The following is an 18,767-nucleotide window of genomic DNA, read 5'->3' as shown; positions in this document are numbered from 1 at the left end:
TCACATAGACAACTGATGGACATTAATACCTCATTTCTATATCACTAAATCCTGGGTGAGTTACAGAGAAGTGGTATCTGTTCTAGAGAAATTCCAAGCGATTTAATCCAGTTTTTAATTTTTCCTAATCTAGAAAACCATGGAAAATAACTTGGGTCCTTGAGAAAATCACCAAAAGTAGAAGTTTGTACTATTCTTCCATTCCTGATTAAAATCAAATGGATATATAAAGTGTCATGAGGTTTCTTGATCTATTTATGCAATGTATCAAAATATCTATGGCCATTCTAGAACTAATGAGTCTTCCAGGTGCGCCTATGTATTAGACCTACCCTGATATTGAATCTCTTATTACCCAGGTATAAGACTAAAAGCTACAATTTCTGAGCAGCTAGCTTGTATTAAAACAATTCTCAGAAGGAAAAAGTAATCCCATTTCTTTGCAAACTGATAGGATTTCTCGAGAAAAGAAGGACCATCATCTTAGTTATCCAGGTTCAAAACTTTTTCTCACCTCACCACAGATCCAATCAAGTGCCAAATCCTATCACTTCTACCTTTCTATCTCCTTCTAGTAACTTGCTTATGCTGCCATTTTAGTTCAAACTTTTACCATCACTTGCCTAGACTATTTTAATAGTCTCCTAATCTATTTTTCTCCCTCCAAATTCTTCCTTCTCTAATCTACACTTTGCAAAGATGCTAAAACAATCTTTCTAAAGCATAGATCTGTCTGCTACTATCCTTCTCAAAAACCTTTATAGCTTCCTCATACATCTGATATTTAAGAGCTGCCACAATCTGACTCCAATGTATCTTTCTAGCCCTGAGTTATTTCATATGACTCTTGTTTATTTGTTCTACATTGCAGGCAAATTGAACTATTATCACTTCTCCAAATTTCAGATATCATTTATCTCCTTGCATTTTTACAGGCACTACAGACATGAGTGTAATGTGCTATCTCCTCATCTTTGGCTTTTAGAACTCTTATCTTCCTTCTAGGCTCAGTTCTGATAATACCTCTCTTAATACTCATGAATTCTCCCTTCTCAAATTACCTTGTATTAGACTTATCTTCATAATGTAGTCCCCTCAGTCAGCTCCTTAAGAACAAGGGCTATTTTTATTTTCATCATTCTAACCAAAGTATATCACATAGGGTCTTGACAAAGAATGTATGAAATAAATATTGGTTGAATTAAATTGAAATACCTACTAGTTTGGGTTATTTTAAAATTCTTTAAATTCCATTAAGTCTCTCTTACCTTGTCGTTTCTTTTCCATCCAGTAGGAAACATTGAAGATCAGGGATATGATCAGAAACAAACCCAAGAAGGCTAAAAGGCCCCAGACAAAAAGGGGACATTGATCATTTTCTGAAATAGAAAGCAGATATACTTGTCATGAGATAATTGCTAGCTGTTTTATTTGTAATTTGCTTCAACACATGCTTAACATTGCTATTTACTGCTGAAATGCTGGACAAATCCATAGAAAAAATATTTAGTACTAACCCAAACTACTGAGAAATCAAAAACTGACTTTTTTTTGGCATTTTTTCCAAGTATATTATAGTATTAGCTAGGTAGCACTGGATTTAAAATCAAGATCTGAGTTTAAATCCAACCTCAGATACTAACTTCATGGCCTCAGGCAAGTCATTTAATCTCCCTCTGCCTCAGTTTCCTCATCTATAAAATGTGGGTATTAATAAAAACTACTCCACAGGGTTTCTTTGAAGATTAGAAAGAATATTTGTAAAGCACATTGCAAATCTTAAAATACCATAAATTCAAGCTATTATTGTATTTTGAGCAATAAATCACATGGAAAATTTTCCTTTTGTTTTAGTCTGACTATCTAAAGACAAACTTTATGTGGTGGTGGTGGTGGTGGTGGTTGAGTTGTTGATTGAGTAGTTGATTTGTTGATTGACTGAATATAATTGATAGTTGCAAAACGAAATTTTCTTTACCTGTTCAGATAGCTTAAATCATTGACCTGTCCCACCACGGTTTTTTAACCTAAATTCAGTCTATAAATTCCTAAAACCCTTGCTCTTTTTCTTTTTTCATACCAATCACGAGTTGAAGAGAATTCATATACTTTAATAATGATTATCCAGCTTTTATTTAAAGACCTCCACTGATGGGGATCTTCTCCCAAGGTATCTCATTCCAACTTTTGGTAGGAAGTTTTTGCCAAATCTAAACCTAAATTTACCTCTTTGTAACTTCTTTTTTTTAGTTGTTTTTTTTTTTTTTTTGCAAGGCAAGGGGGTTAAGTGGCTTGCCCAAGACCACACGGTTAGGTGTCTGAGATTAGATTTGAACCCAGGTACTCCTGACTCCAGGGCCGGTGCTTTATCCACTATGCCACCTAGCCGCCCTCTTTGTAACTTCTAACAAATGCTTTTTGTTTTGTGTACTTCTCTATGACAGCCATTTAGATACACAAAGAAGGTTGTATCCTCTTCTTTCTCTCATTACCATCAAAATGAAAGCTAGCTGGTTGCATTTAAGGAAGGAAACAGAATGAAGTAGTGAATAATTCATTATTCCCTTCCATTGATGTGCCCAAAATTGAGAGTTGTTGGGTAGTAGGGAAAAGTCACCTTTGGGAACAGCAGCTCCAGGGATTCTGCTGGTGGACCTGGAGAACATCTCATGGACCTAGACCATACATGCATACTTTATGTATTTATAATGGAAAATTGATTTTGCTTCCCTTTCTCCTTACTATGATCATCAGGAACAGTATCAGTTCCATGGACAATGTTAAGAATAAATCTTACAAATGATAATGACTGGTATCCAATGGTTTCACATATATGTATGGATATGTATGCATGTGTGTTGTGGTTGTAGTTGTTTATCCTTTGTTGTCTAAGAGAATCAATGCACATATAAACATAAATACATACACATACATTTACATGTATATGTGTAAATCAATCTATACATATGCACATTTCATCTCTAAGCATACTACCACTCCTCTCCCATATTTTTAATGGTCTCTCCTTCCTTAATTTACCTTGTACTTTGCTTATCTACAGTTTTAAACCTTACGCAGAATAAAAGCTCTTTAAGTACAGGAATTATTTCATGCTTTTGTCACATAAAGTGTGTGTATCTTTGTGTGTGTTTGTGTGTGTGTATGCTTGCATAGAGAAACTGTGGCATGGTGAAACAAGTTTTAGATTGACAGTAAGGGAACCCAATCTTCTAGTTCTAATCCTACCACTTCCCAGGTCACTTTATAAGTATTCTCTAAAAGTTCTTATGGTTCTACCATAAGTATTCTTCATGATATGTTATTGTCAAGTAATGAAAATTTTTCTTTGTCAAACATATTAGGAGTTATGAACACTGTTATACAAAGCTGCTATCTTTAGTATTCCTACATTTGTTCCACAGATACCTTAATTGTTCAAAACATTGCTTGAAAGCCTCATTTCTCTGTGTATCCCTGTCAGTCACTTTTGACTTCCCTTTTCCTTATTGGAATTATTTTTCTTTGTATCTCCAGAAATTTATTCCTACAAATATTCTATTCCTCTTATATAGACTTCCCCTTTAGAAATTTAGTCCTTAGGCTCCTACTTCTTCCTTTTCTGAACTTTTTGAAATGTATTCTCTCCAAAATTTAGGGTTCATATCTAAATATGTCTGGCTTTCCTTTCCTTCTTTATCAGAAATTCAAAAATTATGAGGTTCTTATCATTGCTACCCTGGCATCTAGTTTCTCCTTGTTAATGAGCAGACCTAGAACACATCACTGATTGGTTTTTATATATTTTGAAGGATCACATCATTAGAGGTAAACCAAAAGAATTATTGATTGCTCTGGTTTTGCCAGAAATAGAACTCAAGTGTCCCATCACTACTAAATGATGTCTCCATTCCTGGCTTATGATCTGTTTCACAGAGTTCTCTCTTATTTTTGTCTTTGTCTCTTCTGGACTGCATTGCTCAACAAAAACTTGGTCTATGTAATCTGTAATAGAACCTAATGATAATTCCTTCTGTATCTCAACATTTTTAGTGACTGACTTTTCTGACATAAATATATCTTCTTAACATAGAATATGTAATATATCTTCTTTACATATAACACTTTTCTCTCCATCTCAACTCCTTATGACTTTCTGAAACCATCCCTGACTTCCCTATGATCACATTTCCTCTTCTGTCTGATCTCATTGATAACTGAGTTTGAATATGTTTCATTGCATTAAAAGATCTAGTTTACTTTATTGTATATATTATATGCTTATGTTATAGGTAAAAAAATTATTTCCCAGATGGCTTTAACTAATGATAATAACTAGCATTAAGAGTGCATTAAAGTTTGCAAAGCACTTTACAAATGTTATCTAATTTTATTCTTACAACAACTGTGGAAGCTAGGTGCTATTAACAATTCCTTTTTACAGATGAAGAAATTGAAGTTGATGGAGGTTAAGTGACTTACTTAGGGTCATATATCATAAATGCCGGAGGCTGTATTTGAACCCAGGTTTTTCTTCTCTCCACTGCTCTACTTAACTATAAATACAGAATTGATAGAACAAGCTATAATATCTCACTTCTTAAGTGTTAACTTGAAATAAGAAAAGAAAAAAGATAATGGAATAATGTATGAAATCTAAGAGGAAAAAAACAGAAAAAGTAGGTTGAAAATTGGGCAGATAAATGATTGCAATGGATAGAGTGCTGGATCCAAAGGCAGGAAAATACCCCTTCCTGAGTTTAAATCTGGCTTCAGACACTTACTTGTAACCTTGGGCAAATCACTTAGCCCTGTTTGCTTCAGATTCCTCATCTATAAAATGATCTGAAGAAGGAAATGGCAAAAGCATTCCAGTATCCTTGCCATGAAAACTCTAAATGGTGTCACAAAGAGTCAGATATGATTGAACAAGGATTGGAAAGTAAAAAACTCAGTGTGCCTTCAGTCATGTTTAAAAGGAAAAATAGAAGAAGTGTTCCAATCAGCCTAACAAATATATTCCAATGGCAGATAAGGTTTATCCATATATTAGCTTAGATTTATATAACAATTTGTTATATACATTATCTCATTTGTTGCTTGTAACAATTCTGCAAGAAAAGCATTGAAATATATTATCTTCAATTCTCAAAAGGGAACTTGGGCTGAGAGATTATGATTTGACTAGAATTCCATAGTTATTAAGTAGAAATTTCAAATTCAAGTCTTTTGAATCCACATCCCATGTTGGTTCTATTTCACCAAACTTCTTAGTCAAATTATATTCTTCAAAAATCATTTTTCCAATGAATTCAATCAACGTTTATAGTGAATCATTTTTTTATGTTGGTATGGGCCCTCTCTTTATCTACATACATCACACATTATCCTTCCCTTACTAAGCATGTATTCTTTTGCAACTTAGAAGAGTTATCAGGGCTCAAAAAATTCACCATTGCACAGCTTGTGCCAGGAATGGACAAAGCGCCACAACTATGACAGAACAAGCAAAGCACACCCTCTTAAAAATTTAAAAAACAATGTTTTGAGAGAGGCATGTACAAAGAATGTGGGGAGAGGAAGGAGGGAAGAGTTGATCCTTAGATGTATCTTGTGATTGATGAATGTAAAGGGATGGCACCTGGGATAACCCAAAGAAATTATACCTTCATGTTAAAAGTTGGGGAATTTATATAAATAATAATGCACTAGGATGAGATATCATTTGTTTCCTTTCCCTCTTTCCAATCCCAAGTTTGAGTTTTTATTTCATTCATAAAAATCAATCTCTGTACATTCTTTATGTTTAACTTTTTAAGAAATAAGTTTCTGTAAGATCTTTAAGGAAAAATATCATCAACCTGAAGTCCAGTTGGTGGTGAACCTCTCTGAAATTCACTAGACTGGAACTCAGATAGCATATATGACTGTGACCATATACAAGGCCTTTCCAACTTGACAGTGTGTGACAGAAACTGTATTCCTCTTTTCTAGCCTCCAAGAACCCTGAGCTATGATTTTAATAGAGGTGAGCACTATAGCCATTAATTATAGTTCACTAGATAAGAGATAGGAAAAGGACTCTCTCATAAATGAGAGTGATGTGAAAACAAAAAGACTTTAGTCTCTTCCTCACCCCTTAATCCCCCCTAGAATGAACTGATAAAATCAGATTCCTCAAAGCTGAGAACAAGACAGTAGAGCACAGAAATAATAACAGAGCCCTCCTCAAAAAAAAGCCCACTAGTCTCCTGACCTACATTACTATATTTAATTTAGTGTAATTCCCCTATTTTTCAATTAAGTAAACTGAAAAATCCTAATTTTTACAGAAATTACAACCAATACTGGTGATGATATGATTCTTGCTATTATGCTGTCAAATGGAAGTGTTCTTTCCCCTTTCCAAATGAAATGGAGCTTTGAAATAATTGGATTAGTCTATTAACTCCCTCTAGAAAATAATTTTGTTCTTAGTCACAAAGAAACAATCATCTCAGTACTATAAAACTACATTTGCATAGAAAACTTCAGGGAAAATCCAAATAATCATTGTAAAACATACCATGAACAACACAGTAGAATTTGGGTCTTTTTGTATATTTCTTTGAGAGTGGGAAATCTGTTTAATGAAACATGATAAATATTTCTCATATACTGTTCAAATGTCTTCTCAGTTGGTCTTTTTAAAGTAACAAATTCTTATATGTCTGAGATTGGTTAGATGTCAAGGCAAAGGGATGTTCTAAATGAAAGGATTAAATGTAATCAGTGTAGAGTAGCTAAAGAAATTAAAACTATCACTTTACAAATTTTTTTTCAAATGAAATGAAAGTGCTTTGTAACCATAAGTAGCACTATATAAACGGAACTTACTATTTTGTCTTTTCATCTTTATATTCAATGGAATTTAGATTAAAAATCCTAAAAGGTTAAATTCTGTTGTTCTTTTTATATTTATCAAAACATTTTGCAAATCTGAAACAATTATATAAACATTATTATCATTAGTGTTTACAAACATAAGGGTGACTAAAATAACTGATTTTTTAATTGAATAAAAGAAATAAAAGAAAAGAGAAATAATGAAGAGGACCACACAAAGGTCAGCTTCTTTAAAAAGAATACAATACAATATAGTCACTAAAGACATAAGGTTGTATGGAAGGAATGAAGTAAAGGATTTTTAGTATTTACTTAATTAGATAGAGAGAAGACATAAAAGAGAAGGATAAATAGAAAAATTTTTTAAAGTAAAATTAATAATTTAAATAAATTCAAATTGAAATTTGAATAAGATAGGTAAATGAGAGAAGGAAAGAATAGCACTACTACTACTACTACTACTACTACTACTACTACTACTACTACTACTACTACTACTACTACTACTACTACTACTACTACTACTACTACTACTACTACTACTACTACTACTCTACTCCTAGTACCACTACTACCATCCTTTTAAGTTTCCTTTTATCTATAGTTTTCAATTATTCCTCTTTGCCCCTTCTATTTCTCAGAATTATCCATTTGAGCATCATTAATCTAATATTTTGAGTGGAAAAAGATATATATATATATATATATATATATATATATATATATATATATAATATCTTGGAGTTTTGTGTACAGGTATACTCCATAATAGGAATATGTCTCCAAATAATATTGAAAATAAATTCTAACCAAACTTCATCTTAAAATTGCAAGACCCTGTAGCAACATCACTCACCCACTGACCCATTCATAAAATTTACAAAGTAGCTCCTATGGAACCAATTGCCTATTATAATGTTTTATCACCTAAATTTATTTTTACACAGAACCAATTAATAATATCAGGGTATGATTACATTCCTGATGCCTCTTTCAAGTTTCTGAGTAGGAGTAATGAGAGATCTCACCTTATTTTAAAGAAATAAGAGAAATGGTATTCTATTCATCTGAGGTATATGTATTTAAATATTAGAAATTTTCAAGCTAAAGACATTGTTATGAAAGGCCATTAAGCCTTATTCAAAGATAATATTTCATTTTTATTCATATTATATGTATATATATGTATATGAAAATGAATTAACAATACATAACAGATAGATATGGACCAAATGTCTATTAATGTTTTATCAGTGTAAGAAACTTCTAGTATGGAAACTTTCTTCTCAAATATATATATATGGACTCTTCATCCTGCATGTAATTTATGACTGGGATATTTAAATAATTTGACCATTGTCACACTCAGAGCATGTGTCAAGGGGAGGTATTAAGTCCAAGTCTTTCTGATCCCAAGACTTGTCTTTTATTTAATATATTGCACTCTTCTAATAAATCACTTCAACTGAATTTTTGGGGTCACCTTTTGCTTTGATTTAATTATAGATTTCTAACCTCCACATAAGCACTGGTAATTGAAGCCCTATTTTGATTACACTTGAGTGCTTGGATTTTATTCTTTTTTTCCCCATGGGGTACTAGGTTCAATAGTTCTCTTCTTGTGCCTAATGTTGTAGAGGGACTGATCTTGAGTCCAAGGTTCTGACTTCAAATCCTAACTCTACTACTTTGTACCTTTGAGATTTTGGCTAATTGCCCTTGCTTTTCTTATCTGTAAAGTGAGACTATTAGATGTCATCCCTAAAGGATCTTCCTTCTCTAAATTTGTGACTTTCTATTTAATCAACTAATGATGGTTACTTAGATGAAGGAAAAACCCACTAATGAATTGTCACATCTTTTTTTTTTCCCCTTTAGGGGACCTTTAACTATGAAAATATATGTTCATCTTTATTATCATAAGAATTCTATAAATCTCACTTAATTATCCCTTACTCCCTCCAGAAGTAAGACCAAAACCCTCAAATTCCAAAAAACTTTCTTGAGTTCCATGTCTACAATGCTGGACTCATAGCTTCTCAATAAATAATAATACACAATTCCTTGCATGCAATTCTACAGATGGGAAACAATAAAGTGCAAGGTTTTGCAGTAGTGATAAATTTGTGCTTAACTATACATTCTCTTTATCCATGAATCTTATGACCAATGGCACATCATCATAAAAAAGCATTAGAATAATAATTTTGGAAATCATCTAATCCAAGGGTTCCCAACATACTCTACATGTATCCTCAAGATTGAACAAGAAATTTGACATGAGGAGATGGAGAATATTTAATAAATAACTATATTAGCCTTTTAAAATATTCTAAAAGTAGTAATAATAATGAAAAAAATTGATTTGGAGAAAGAAAAGTGAAGAGACAGAATGGAGAAGAAAAGGGAAGGAAACTTTATAGTACACCTGAAAATTGGAACAATTAAAGGAATAATTCCAACTAACCAAAACCAAAATAACAAGATTTATACCCCATATATTTTCATGTCAAGGTAGAAAAAAATAAAGTATCCCAGTAAAATGCTGGTTTTCACAATACCCAAGAATTCCAAAATAAATTCCACTTAATAAAACCAAAAATTTTAATATATTCATGGAGAAGCCTACTATACTATAACCAAAAGCAATCATATGGCATTCATTCCATTTATAACAACTTCTCTTTATGAACTACAAATCTCAGTCCTGTTCTCAGTCAAATCCATAGGAAGAAACAAATCTATGGAGGAGGCTGATTGTGTTTCAAAATCTATGTCCAGAACAAAAGTGTTAATTAATAAGGAATAGAATAGAGGCAGAAAAAAATTTGGCAGAGTAGCAGGAGGAAGGACAATGAGTTCTCCACTAAAAAGTCCTCCAAACAGAATTAGAGAATACAGCAAATGAAATGTGGAGTGGAAATTCCCCCCCAAAAAGTCACATTCCAGATTGACAGTAGCAAGACAGACCTAGGGAGGTCTGTGAACACTAAGAATGGAATCTGGACATTCCCAAGGTAATGGTAGGTCCCAGACCCAAATTGAGGGTAGCCTTAAGCAGAGGATGGGAACAAGTGACAAATAATAGCTTTGTTGTCCACTACACTTCTCAGATTTAGGATAAACTGAGAAGGGGGCCAGTGCCCAGAAATGAATAGATATAGCTTCTTGCCTGTACATTGAACAAGGAAGAAGCTTAGAAGCACCTGTGTGGCTCAAAATCTAGGAACAGAATAATATCTCAGTTCCAGTCTGTATATCAATTTAAAGCCTGCAAAGGACTAGCTAGGGAAGAATTTTAAACCAAAAGACAGCCTACAATTCTGTCACTCGGAATCAACATACCATTCCAGGTGATTGATAGTGTCAAAGTCCAGCAGAAACTCAGATCCAATCCCATGAAGTTGTAGATTTCAGAACAGGGGAGTGTAATCAATATGACCCTAGATTCAGACCACTTTGGTAGCCCTCAAAGCTTGCAAGTTCCCAGCCTGAACTATCCTTAAAAGTTTGAAATAATGTAACACTCAATACATTAAGAAAATGGCAAAGAGATCAGTTAAGACCTTCTTTGCAAAAATGAGCAAAGTCTGTCCCTAAAATCCCAAGTCAGAAAGGAGGCTGGAAGAATGAGCAAACTAAAAGAATCCCATCCCCAAAAAGATATTCTAGTGACAGAGATATTTAAAAGTAAAACTCAGAAGAAAATGACTAGCACATCAACAAACAAAGCCTCAAAGTAAAAAAAAACACAGCTTGAATACACAACTCAACTAGAATTCCTGGAAGACATTAATCAAATGTTTAAAAATAGTTTTGGGGTTTATGTTTTTATCTTTTTTTCTTTTTCAATTTTTTAAACAAATTAAATGACAGGGCTAGAGAAAATATTAAGAAAGAAATTAAAACAAAGAATGAAAGAAAGAAGGAAGGAAGGAAGGAAGGAAGGAAGGAAGGAAGGAAGGAAGGAAGAAAAAAGAAAGTTGTAACAAGAAGAAGATGAAGAAGAAGAAGAAGAAGAGGAAGAAGAAGAAGAAGAGGAAGAAGAAAGAAGCAAACTATCTTGTATTAAAAATGACTGACCAGGAAAATAAAAAAAATTTAAAATTAAGGACATCAGACCATATAAAAGTCATAAACAAAGAAAATGGCCTAAACTTCATTTTCAAGATATCTTTAAAAAAATTGCCTAGATCTCTTAGAACCAGCAGGCAAACTCAAAATAGAAAGAATCTATCAGTTACTTCCTGAAATAAACTCCAAAATGAAATTTCCTAGGAACATTATAGCCAAAATCCAGAGCTTCCAGGTTTAAGGAAACAATACTGCAAACAACCACAATGAAATAATTCTAATACCAAGGAGTCACAGTTAGGATCATACACAATTTAGCAACCACCACTCTATAGGAGTAGAGAGCTTGTAATATGAAATTCCATAAGACAAGGTTTACCATAAAGAATAATTTACACAGCAAAATTGAGTATAACCTTATAGGGAAAAAATAGATCATTAAAAAAATAGAAAAATTCGGCATTACTGTGTAGAAGCTTTTAAGCTACAACACAGGATTTAATAGAAGCATAAAAAGTTAAATATTGAACAATGATAAAAGACTAAACAAAGATAAGTTTCTTACATTCTAATATGGGAAAATGAAATGTAAATCCCCTCTGAATCTTATCATCAGAAATTAGACGGGTTCTAGTTAGACAGAAAACCTAGCATTAGTTCTTTTATGTTTTGATAATCTTTAAAAAGGGGAAGAAGGGAAGAGAAGGGAAAGGGAGCAGAAATATGCTTTTGACAGTAGGTGAAAGGAGAGGAAGGTTAGTGAAAAATTATCTAAAATAAGGGAAAAGGGATGGAGAGAGTGATTGCCATTTGAATCTCACCCATCTAAATAGATCAAAGTAGGAAGAATACATATACACATGTATAGATACAATTTAGCACAGAAATACATTTCATTCAGCAGGAAATTAAGAGAAAGGGGAGAAGGAAGGAAGATTTAGAAAGTAGATTAAGAGAAAGATAATTCTATTTTTTGCACTCTATTTTTTTTCAATTACATGCAAAGGTAGTTTTCGACATTTATCTATTTGCAAGTTTATGAGTTCCACGTTTTTCTATCCCCTCCCTTTCCTTCCTTCTCCCCATGGTAATGAACAATCAGATATAAGGTGTACATATACAAATGTGTTTAACATATTTCCAGTTTAGTCATATTGAGAAAGAAGAATTAGAACTAAAAGGGAAAAAAAAAGAGAAAAAAATTTAAAGTGAACATATTATGCTTTGCTCTGCATTCAGATTAGACAGTTCTGTTTCGTTTTGTTTTGCTTTCTGGATGTGAATGTCATTTTCCATAACAGATCTCTCAGGATTGTCTGTGATTTGCTAAGAGGAGCTACTTCCATCATAGTTAATTTATCTCACAATAATACTGTTAGTGTATACCATGATCTCCTTATTCTGCTCACTTCAATCACCATCAGATTAAGCAAGTCTTTATGTGATTTTTCTAAAGTCTGACCATTCATAATTTCTTATAGAACAATAGTACTCCATAACATTCATATATCATAGTTTGTTCAGCCATTCTCCAATTGATGGACATCCCAATTTCCAATTCTTTGTCACTATAAAAAGATATATAACTATAGATAGTTTTAATGTCTTCATTTGGAAAATTCCTATTCATTCTTTGACCATTTATCTATTGGAGAATGACTTGTATTCTTATAAATTTGACTCAGCTCTCTATATATTTTAGAAATGAGTTTTTTTTATCAGAAACACTAGCAATTAAAATTGTTTCCCAGTTTTCTTCACTCCTAATCTTGGCTGCATTGGCTTTATTTCTGCAAAAACTTTTTAATTGAATGTAGTCAAATCATACATTTTGCAATTTATAATGTTCTCTATCTCTTGTTTAGTCATAAATGTCTCCCTCGCTCCATAGATCTGAGAGATAAACTATTTGTTGTTCTCCTAATTGACCTATGGTATCACCCTTATTATCTAAATTCTGTACCTATTTCAACCTTATTTTGGTACGGGATGTGAAATGTGGTTCTATTCCTAGTTTTTGCTATACTATTTTCCAATTTTCCCAATTGTTTTTCAAATAGTGGGTTCTTATTTCAGATGTTAAAGCTTAGATTTATTAAATGGTAGATTACTTTAGTCATTCACTACTGCTTATTTTGTACATATTCCACTGATCTACTTCTCTATTTCTTAGTACCAGACAGTTTTGATGACTGTCACTTTATAATATAGTTTTAGATCTGGTACAATTAAGCCACTTTCCTTTGGATTTTCTTTTTTATTAATTCCTTGATATCCTTGACCTTTTGTTGCTCCAGATGAATTTTGTAACTATTTTGTCTAACTGTAAAAGAGATTTTTGGAGTTTGATCAATATGGCCCTGAATAAATAATTTAATTTAGGTAGAAAGAAAGAAAGAAAGCGAGAGAGAGAGAGAGGAGAGAGAGAGGGAGGGAGGAGAGAGAGAGAGAGAGAGAGAGAGAGAGAGAGAGAGAGAGAGAGAGAGAAACCTAAGACAGTATGGATAACATCATCACTGCCCCCCACCCCCGGGGAATCTATAAAAATAAAACTTCCAACTTCCCCTTCTCAAGTACTCACCTGAGTGCTCCCAATTCTAGGGACTCTAGGGACCTCTTTTTCTCCCTTTTCCCTTCCCTGTGCCATCTATCGCAGTACTCCCTGGGTTATATTAAATTTGATTGATTCATTATCCCCACCTACTGCCAGTGTCATCTTTCTCAGTAAGTTCTAAAGAACTATCTTTTTCTCCCTAACCCAATCAGGAACCCCATGTGGTCCCCTCATTTGGTATAAACCAGAAACTCAAACTAGGATTAGATTGTCAGCAGTCACACCTAGTGTGGGGTATCATAGAGCTGAGAACATATAAGTAAAAATCAAGGGTTAATTACTAAATGCTGTGAAATTCTAAATAAAGACTTTCTTTCACAGTTGGGCTTAACAGAACATTTGGCATATAACAGATATAGATACAAGATAAATGCTTATTCCTTTCTCTCTCTCTCTCTCTCTCTCTCTCTCTCTCTCTCTCTCTCTCTCTCTCTCTCTCTCTCTCTCTTTATATACTAAATAGGTTTTTATGAAAAAATTAACCTCTGTTTTATTTCTTATGCATGTATTGCTGTTGTTCAGTCTTTTTTTCATTCATTCCTGACTCTTTGTCACTCCATTTAGGGTTTTCTTGGCAGAGAAGCTGGAGTAGTTTGCCATTTCCTTCTCCAATTCATTTTACAGATGAGGAAACTGAGGCAAAGAAGGTTAAGTGATTTGCCTAGGGTCCCACAGCTAGGGAACAGTCTGAGACCAGATTTCTATTTACTTATACCACCTAGTTTCCCAGTATATATGATAAATTCTAGAATTTATTTCCTTTCATGTTTACTAGAGAGGCATGGGTTACCAAAAGATTAGAAAATTCTATCTAGTTCAAATGAAGTTCTCTTCTAGATCTAAAACTTAGGATTTTATGATCTTGTCCAACAACTGCCTCCCAGGAGTTAAAGTATTATTATCCCATCTTCCACAGAGCAGGCAAAGTGAGTTTCCTAAAGTTCACAGCTAACCAAATCACCTCCCTCTATTACATAAACTATTGGTATTACATACCCAGTTGCTACTAAAATAAGATATAAAATTCTCTCTGACATTTAGATTTCCTCACAACCTGGCCCCTCCAGATTACACTGTCTTCTTACACATGATTTCCATCTTTGCAGTCTACAATCTCTCTATGCTGAATTATCCTTGTTCTGCATCAATGACACTCATATCCAGACTCCATTCCTTATGCCTGGAAGGCACTCCCTCCTCTACTCTACCTCCTAGAATTTCTGGTTTCTTTCAAATCTCAGTTCAAATACCAGCATTTAAGTGAAGTCCTGATTCCCAGATGGTAGGATTATTTCTCCCCAAACTACCTGATATTCACTTTGTGAAAATTATGTATATCTATAAATTTTCATCTCATCTTCTGCATTAGAATATAACTTCTGTAAAGGCAGAAACTATTTCATTTTTGACTTTTTCTCTCTCCAGTGCTTAGCATTGAGCCAGGCACGGTCTAAGAGCTTAATGGAAGCTTATTGTTCAATGATCAGGCAACTGAGATCCAGGGGAGTTAAGAGTTCCAATTGCATGTTCAGAATGTATTATATGCTGAAGTTGAGAAGCAAAAAAATAAAATAAAATAAAATAATCTATACATAGAGAGAATTATAAAAATCCTTAATTATGACCTATTACTTCATCAACTAGATTGTAAATACATCTTCTACAATATCATATGTTCATTTACTGAGTTATACTTTTATCCAGGAATTTGTGGTGACAATGATGAAGAATCATATGAGATCAAAGAGATGGTAATATACTATTAGTCACTTCAGTAAAATTCTCCAGGTCATATCCAGTCTTCTTTTTTAGACTAAAGCAATCTCTGAATTTAGATTGGTAATCTTAAAAACCCATTCAACTACTCAAAGTGATCTGTGATTTCATCAGTGCAGATACTTCCTCTGATGATAAAAAAACCATTAGAGGAAATGTTCATCTGTGCCAGATCATTATGTGCAATTCTTGGCCATATTCTCCCATAAATTCATTATAGAAAATCCTCCTAAAACAATGGGTGGTTTGCTTGCTTTCTCTTGACATTGTAAAGATACTAATCAAGTACAAACACAATCCATCAGCTATCCATTGCTTTCACCATGAGACTAAGACTCTTTTTCTTATTATTTTTATTGTAAGTTCCATTTGCTTTTTATAATTCTTTATTCATAGAATATTGTGGTCCATTCCTTATGATTAATAATAATTTTCATTTTTTTTGGAAACTGTAATGTTCCATGTCTCATAGTTATCGACATCACTAAGCTACTAGCATTTTTTAAATGGGTCTTTTTTCATGGAAGATTTGGGTGTCATTAAAGAAATTTGAGATACAGATGGAAGGAAGGATATCCATACTAATTATAATATTTTCATAAATGTTAAAATATATAAATCAGTTTCCATAATGAGCAGAATAAAATAAATTTTAAAAGCCCCTTACTCAGCTAACACTTGACTCACTTGCCAAGAGAGATATGAAAACTGATGTCAAAAGAAATTTAGGATATAAACTTAAATTTAAACTCTAAAGGTAAGAGTAATAGATAATTATGAGTAATATTACCTCACAAAAAAGAAAGGAACAGTGGGAGCTAAAAACCAGTTAAAAGAAAATTTGGCAAGAGATGCAACTTATTAAAGTCTTTCTGTATCCATTTAAACAAGAACAAACTTCTTTCAATATCAAGGCTATTGAAACCCAATACCATAATCCTAGTTGTGCTTTTAACTGGAGGTAGAAATTTTCCCTCAGATAGCAGAGATAGGTAAAGAAATTAGATCAGAACAAATGTGTTCAGAGAAAGCCTGTGCTGGAAGTGACCAAATAGGGAAGATATTGAGGTCATTGGATATATCTGAAAGAGGGGAAGGTGCTAAGGCAAGAGAAATATTTTGTACTAGAGGAAGAAAATTGGCCAAGACCACATCAAAATACACATTTAGATAAACATATTTTCAAAATAATTCTTAGCTGTTTCTGAAATTTTTGAATGAAAGTTGTCTCTTACTTGCATTTTGGCTAGACTAGATTTCATTTCCCTTTCTCCTCCTCATTATCTCAGTGATTGAAATAATCTTCATAAATAATAGCATTTACATTTTCCTTTAAAGTTTGAAAAAAATCTCCATTCTGCTGACTGAATTTCAGATATCATTCCTTAATTCATTGATTTAGTCTGAGCACCAAAGTCAATTTTTGTGTTCTCTTCCATAAATTAGAAATTACACTCCTTTTCTGACACCACATCATAATGTTTTTCTTAGTTCACAAATTCCTAAAATGATACTGAGAAAATTAAAGTGATACAAAATACATAAACCCAAAGAGTTCAAAAAATTAAAAAGGGCCCACATGTACAAGAATATTTATAATATCATTATTCCTATCACATCATAACTTTCCCAATCACAATTTTGATATATCACAAGTCACTTAAAAAATTACAGAGGAATTTGGAGTTGTTTTGTGAAAGCCACAGACACAGCAGAAAGCACAGAGCCTATGATCAAATACCTAATCCAAATTTTACAATAAGGTACTTATCTATAAATCAGTTTCCATTATGATCATTGATAAGGCAACTGAGTTCCAGGGGAGTTATATGAATTCCAATTTCATGTTCAAAATGAATTATATGCTGAAGTTGAGAGGCAAAAAAAATAGACTATACATAGAGAAAACTATAAATATCTTTAATTATGATCTATTACCTCATCGACTAGATTGTAAATACATCTTCCTTGCATCATATATTCAATTACTATGTCATACTTTTATCTATAAATCTAACTTTTAAAAAACCCTATCCACTATGAGAAAATAATCAAATTAATTTCCATTAAAAGGCAATATTTCCTGTAGAGCCACTTTTCATATCTGCTGACCTAAAAGTATGAAAAATCATCCACCAGTTTATATTTCCAGCATGAGTTATAATTTTAAAACAACTTAATTAGAATTCTGCCCTTTCAAATTAAAAAAGAGAACTGTGCCTTCATTGTTAAAGAAAGTCACAAAATGACTTCAGAAATAATCCATTAAGGGGACAAGTGGACTTGAGTTACTGATAGCACAACTTTCATAGGGATTGAATTGACTTCTTCAAAAAAATCCCTTTGCTTAATCTGCTATGAATTAGAACATAATTCATCAATCACAAGTTGCGATCACTATTTCAAAAAGGAAAAAAATTCGCAATCAGGAACTCTTGAGGATAGAAATCACATTTTTAACCCAAAATTAATGTTATAGAATCATCCAGGAATCCACAAGAAGTTTGATCCTATAGCTATATCAAGGCCTTCAATGTCATTGCTTTCCCGATGAGTATCCACCTCAGGAGAATTTAAAGTACATTTCCTAATTCCATCAGTTTTTCTTCCTAATTTCTCATTATTTATGGCAAGAAATTTAGATATTAAATCATGAATTTCTTACTTCAGAGCTTGGATTCACCATGTTCCATTAAATGCATTTATTATTAGCCTCCACAAAGTAAGGATATAGATTTTAAAGCATCACTTACCTGACATCTTTGTTTTCTCAGACAGATTTGTTCACCCCATAAATTAAAAGTAAGCAGTTAAAAGAAATAAATGCCTGCAAATAGGTTTCTGCTAAATGAATCTACTCCTCAGCACTATGTATAACATGACAATGTGTGCCTGATCTTCACCTGCAACTCAATATTTTTTGCCTGTTTCTTAAAATCCTTTGTGTGCACTTGGTTCAGCTGCAAACAGGAAATGTGGTGATAGAAGCTTCTTCAGTTGAAATATATAACTAGTGGGCCCCTCTTTTGTTTTGTAACAGGAGAAAAGAAGTCCATAGGTCTCTCTCTCTCTAGTTTGGTATTTGATCTTAATCAATAACAAGAATCCAGAAAGGAAAGAAATCATTCAACCAAGACACAGGCTATGCTACAAGGATCTTTTGGGGCTTATAAATCAAAATTTTTTCAAGTCATTCTACAGGTAGTTGATTTCTTCCCTGAGTTTCTTTTCAATTTCAGAAGGAGTTTTAAGTTCAGTCACTCTATGAGTAGTTGGATTTTTCTTCTTTGGATTTCTTCTCCCTACTCAGAGTAATCAATGAGACATGTCAACAATGTCCCTTAGCAAATAGGAGTACTTAGAAGATGAATTAATAATGAAAATTAATAATGAAAACAAAAATGGTAAACTATCCAATTAG

General features: G+C 32.9%; 1 protein-coding gene across 1 annotated transcript in view; it reads right to left on the bottom strand.

The window, feature by feature from the left end:
* TRAT1 (T cell receptor associated transmembrane adaptor 1) overlaps window positions 1-18,308 on the bottom strand; it is a 68,542-nt gene extending 50,234 nt beyond the window's left edge. The window contains exons 1-2 of the mRNA XM_074214441.1: window positions 18,100-18,308; window positions 1,269-1,379 (exon numbers count right to left, since the gene is read on the bottom strand). Of these exons, the coding sequence (XP_074070542.1) occupies window positions 1,269-1,379; window positions 18,100-18,106 (118 nt within the window). The 5' untranslated portion in view covers window positions 18,107-18,308. The remainder of the gene's footprint in view (window positions 1-1,268; window positions 1,380-18,099) is intronic.
* Window positions 18,309-18,767: the final 459 nt, after the last annotated feature.

The sequence above is a fragment of the Macrotis lagotis genome, chromosome 1, assembly GCF_037893015.1.
Source record: "Macrotis lagotis isolate mMagLag1 chromosome 1, bilby.v1.9.chrom.fasta, whole genome shotgun sequence".
Lineage (NCBI taxonomy): Eukaryota > Metazoa > Chordata > Mammalia > Peramelemorphia > Peramelidae > Macrotis > Macrotis lagotis.
This window is presented reverse-complemented; position numbering and strand designations above follow the sequence as displayed.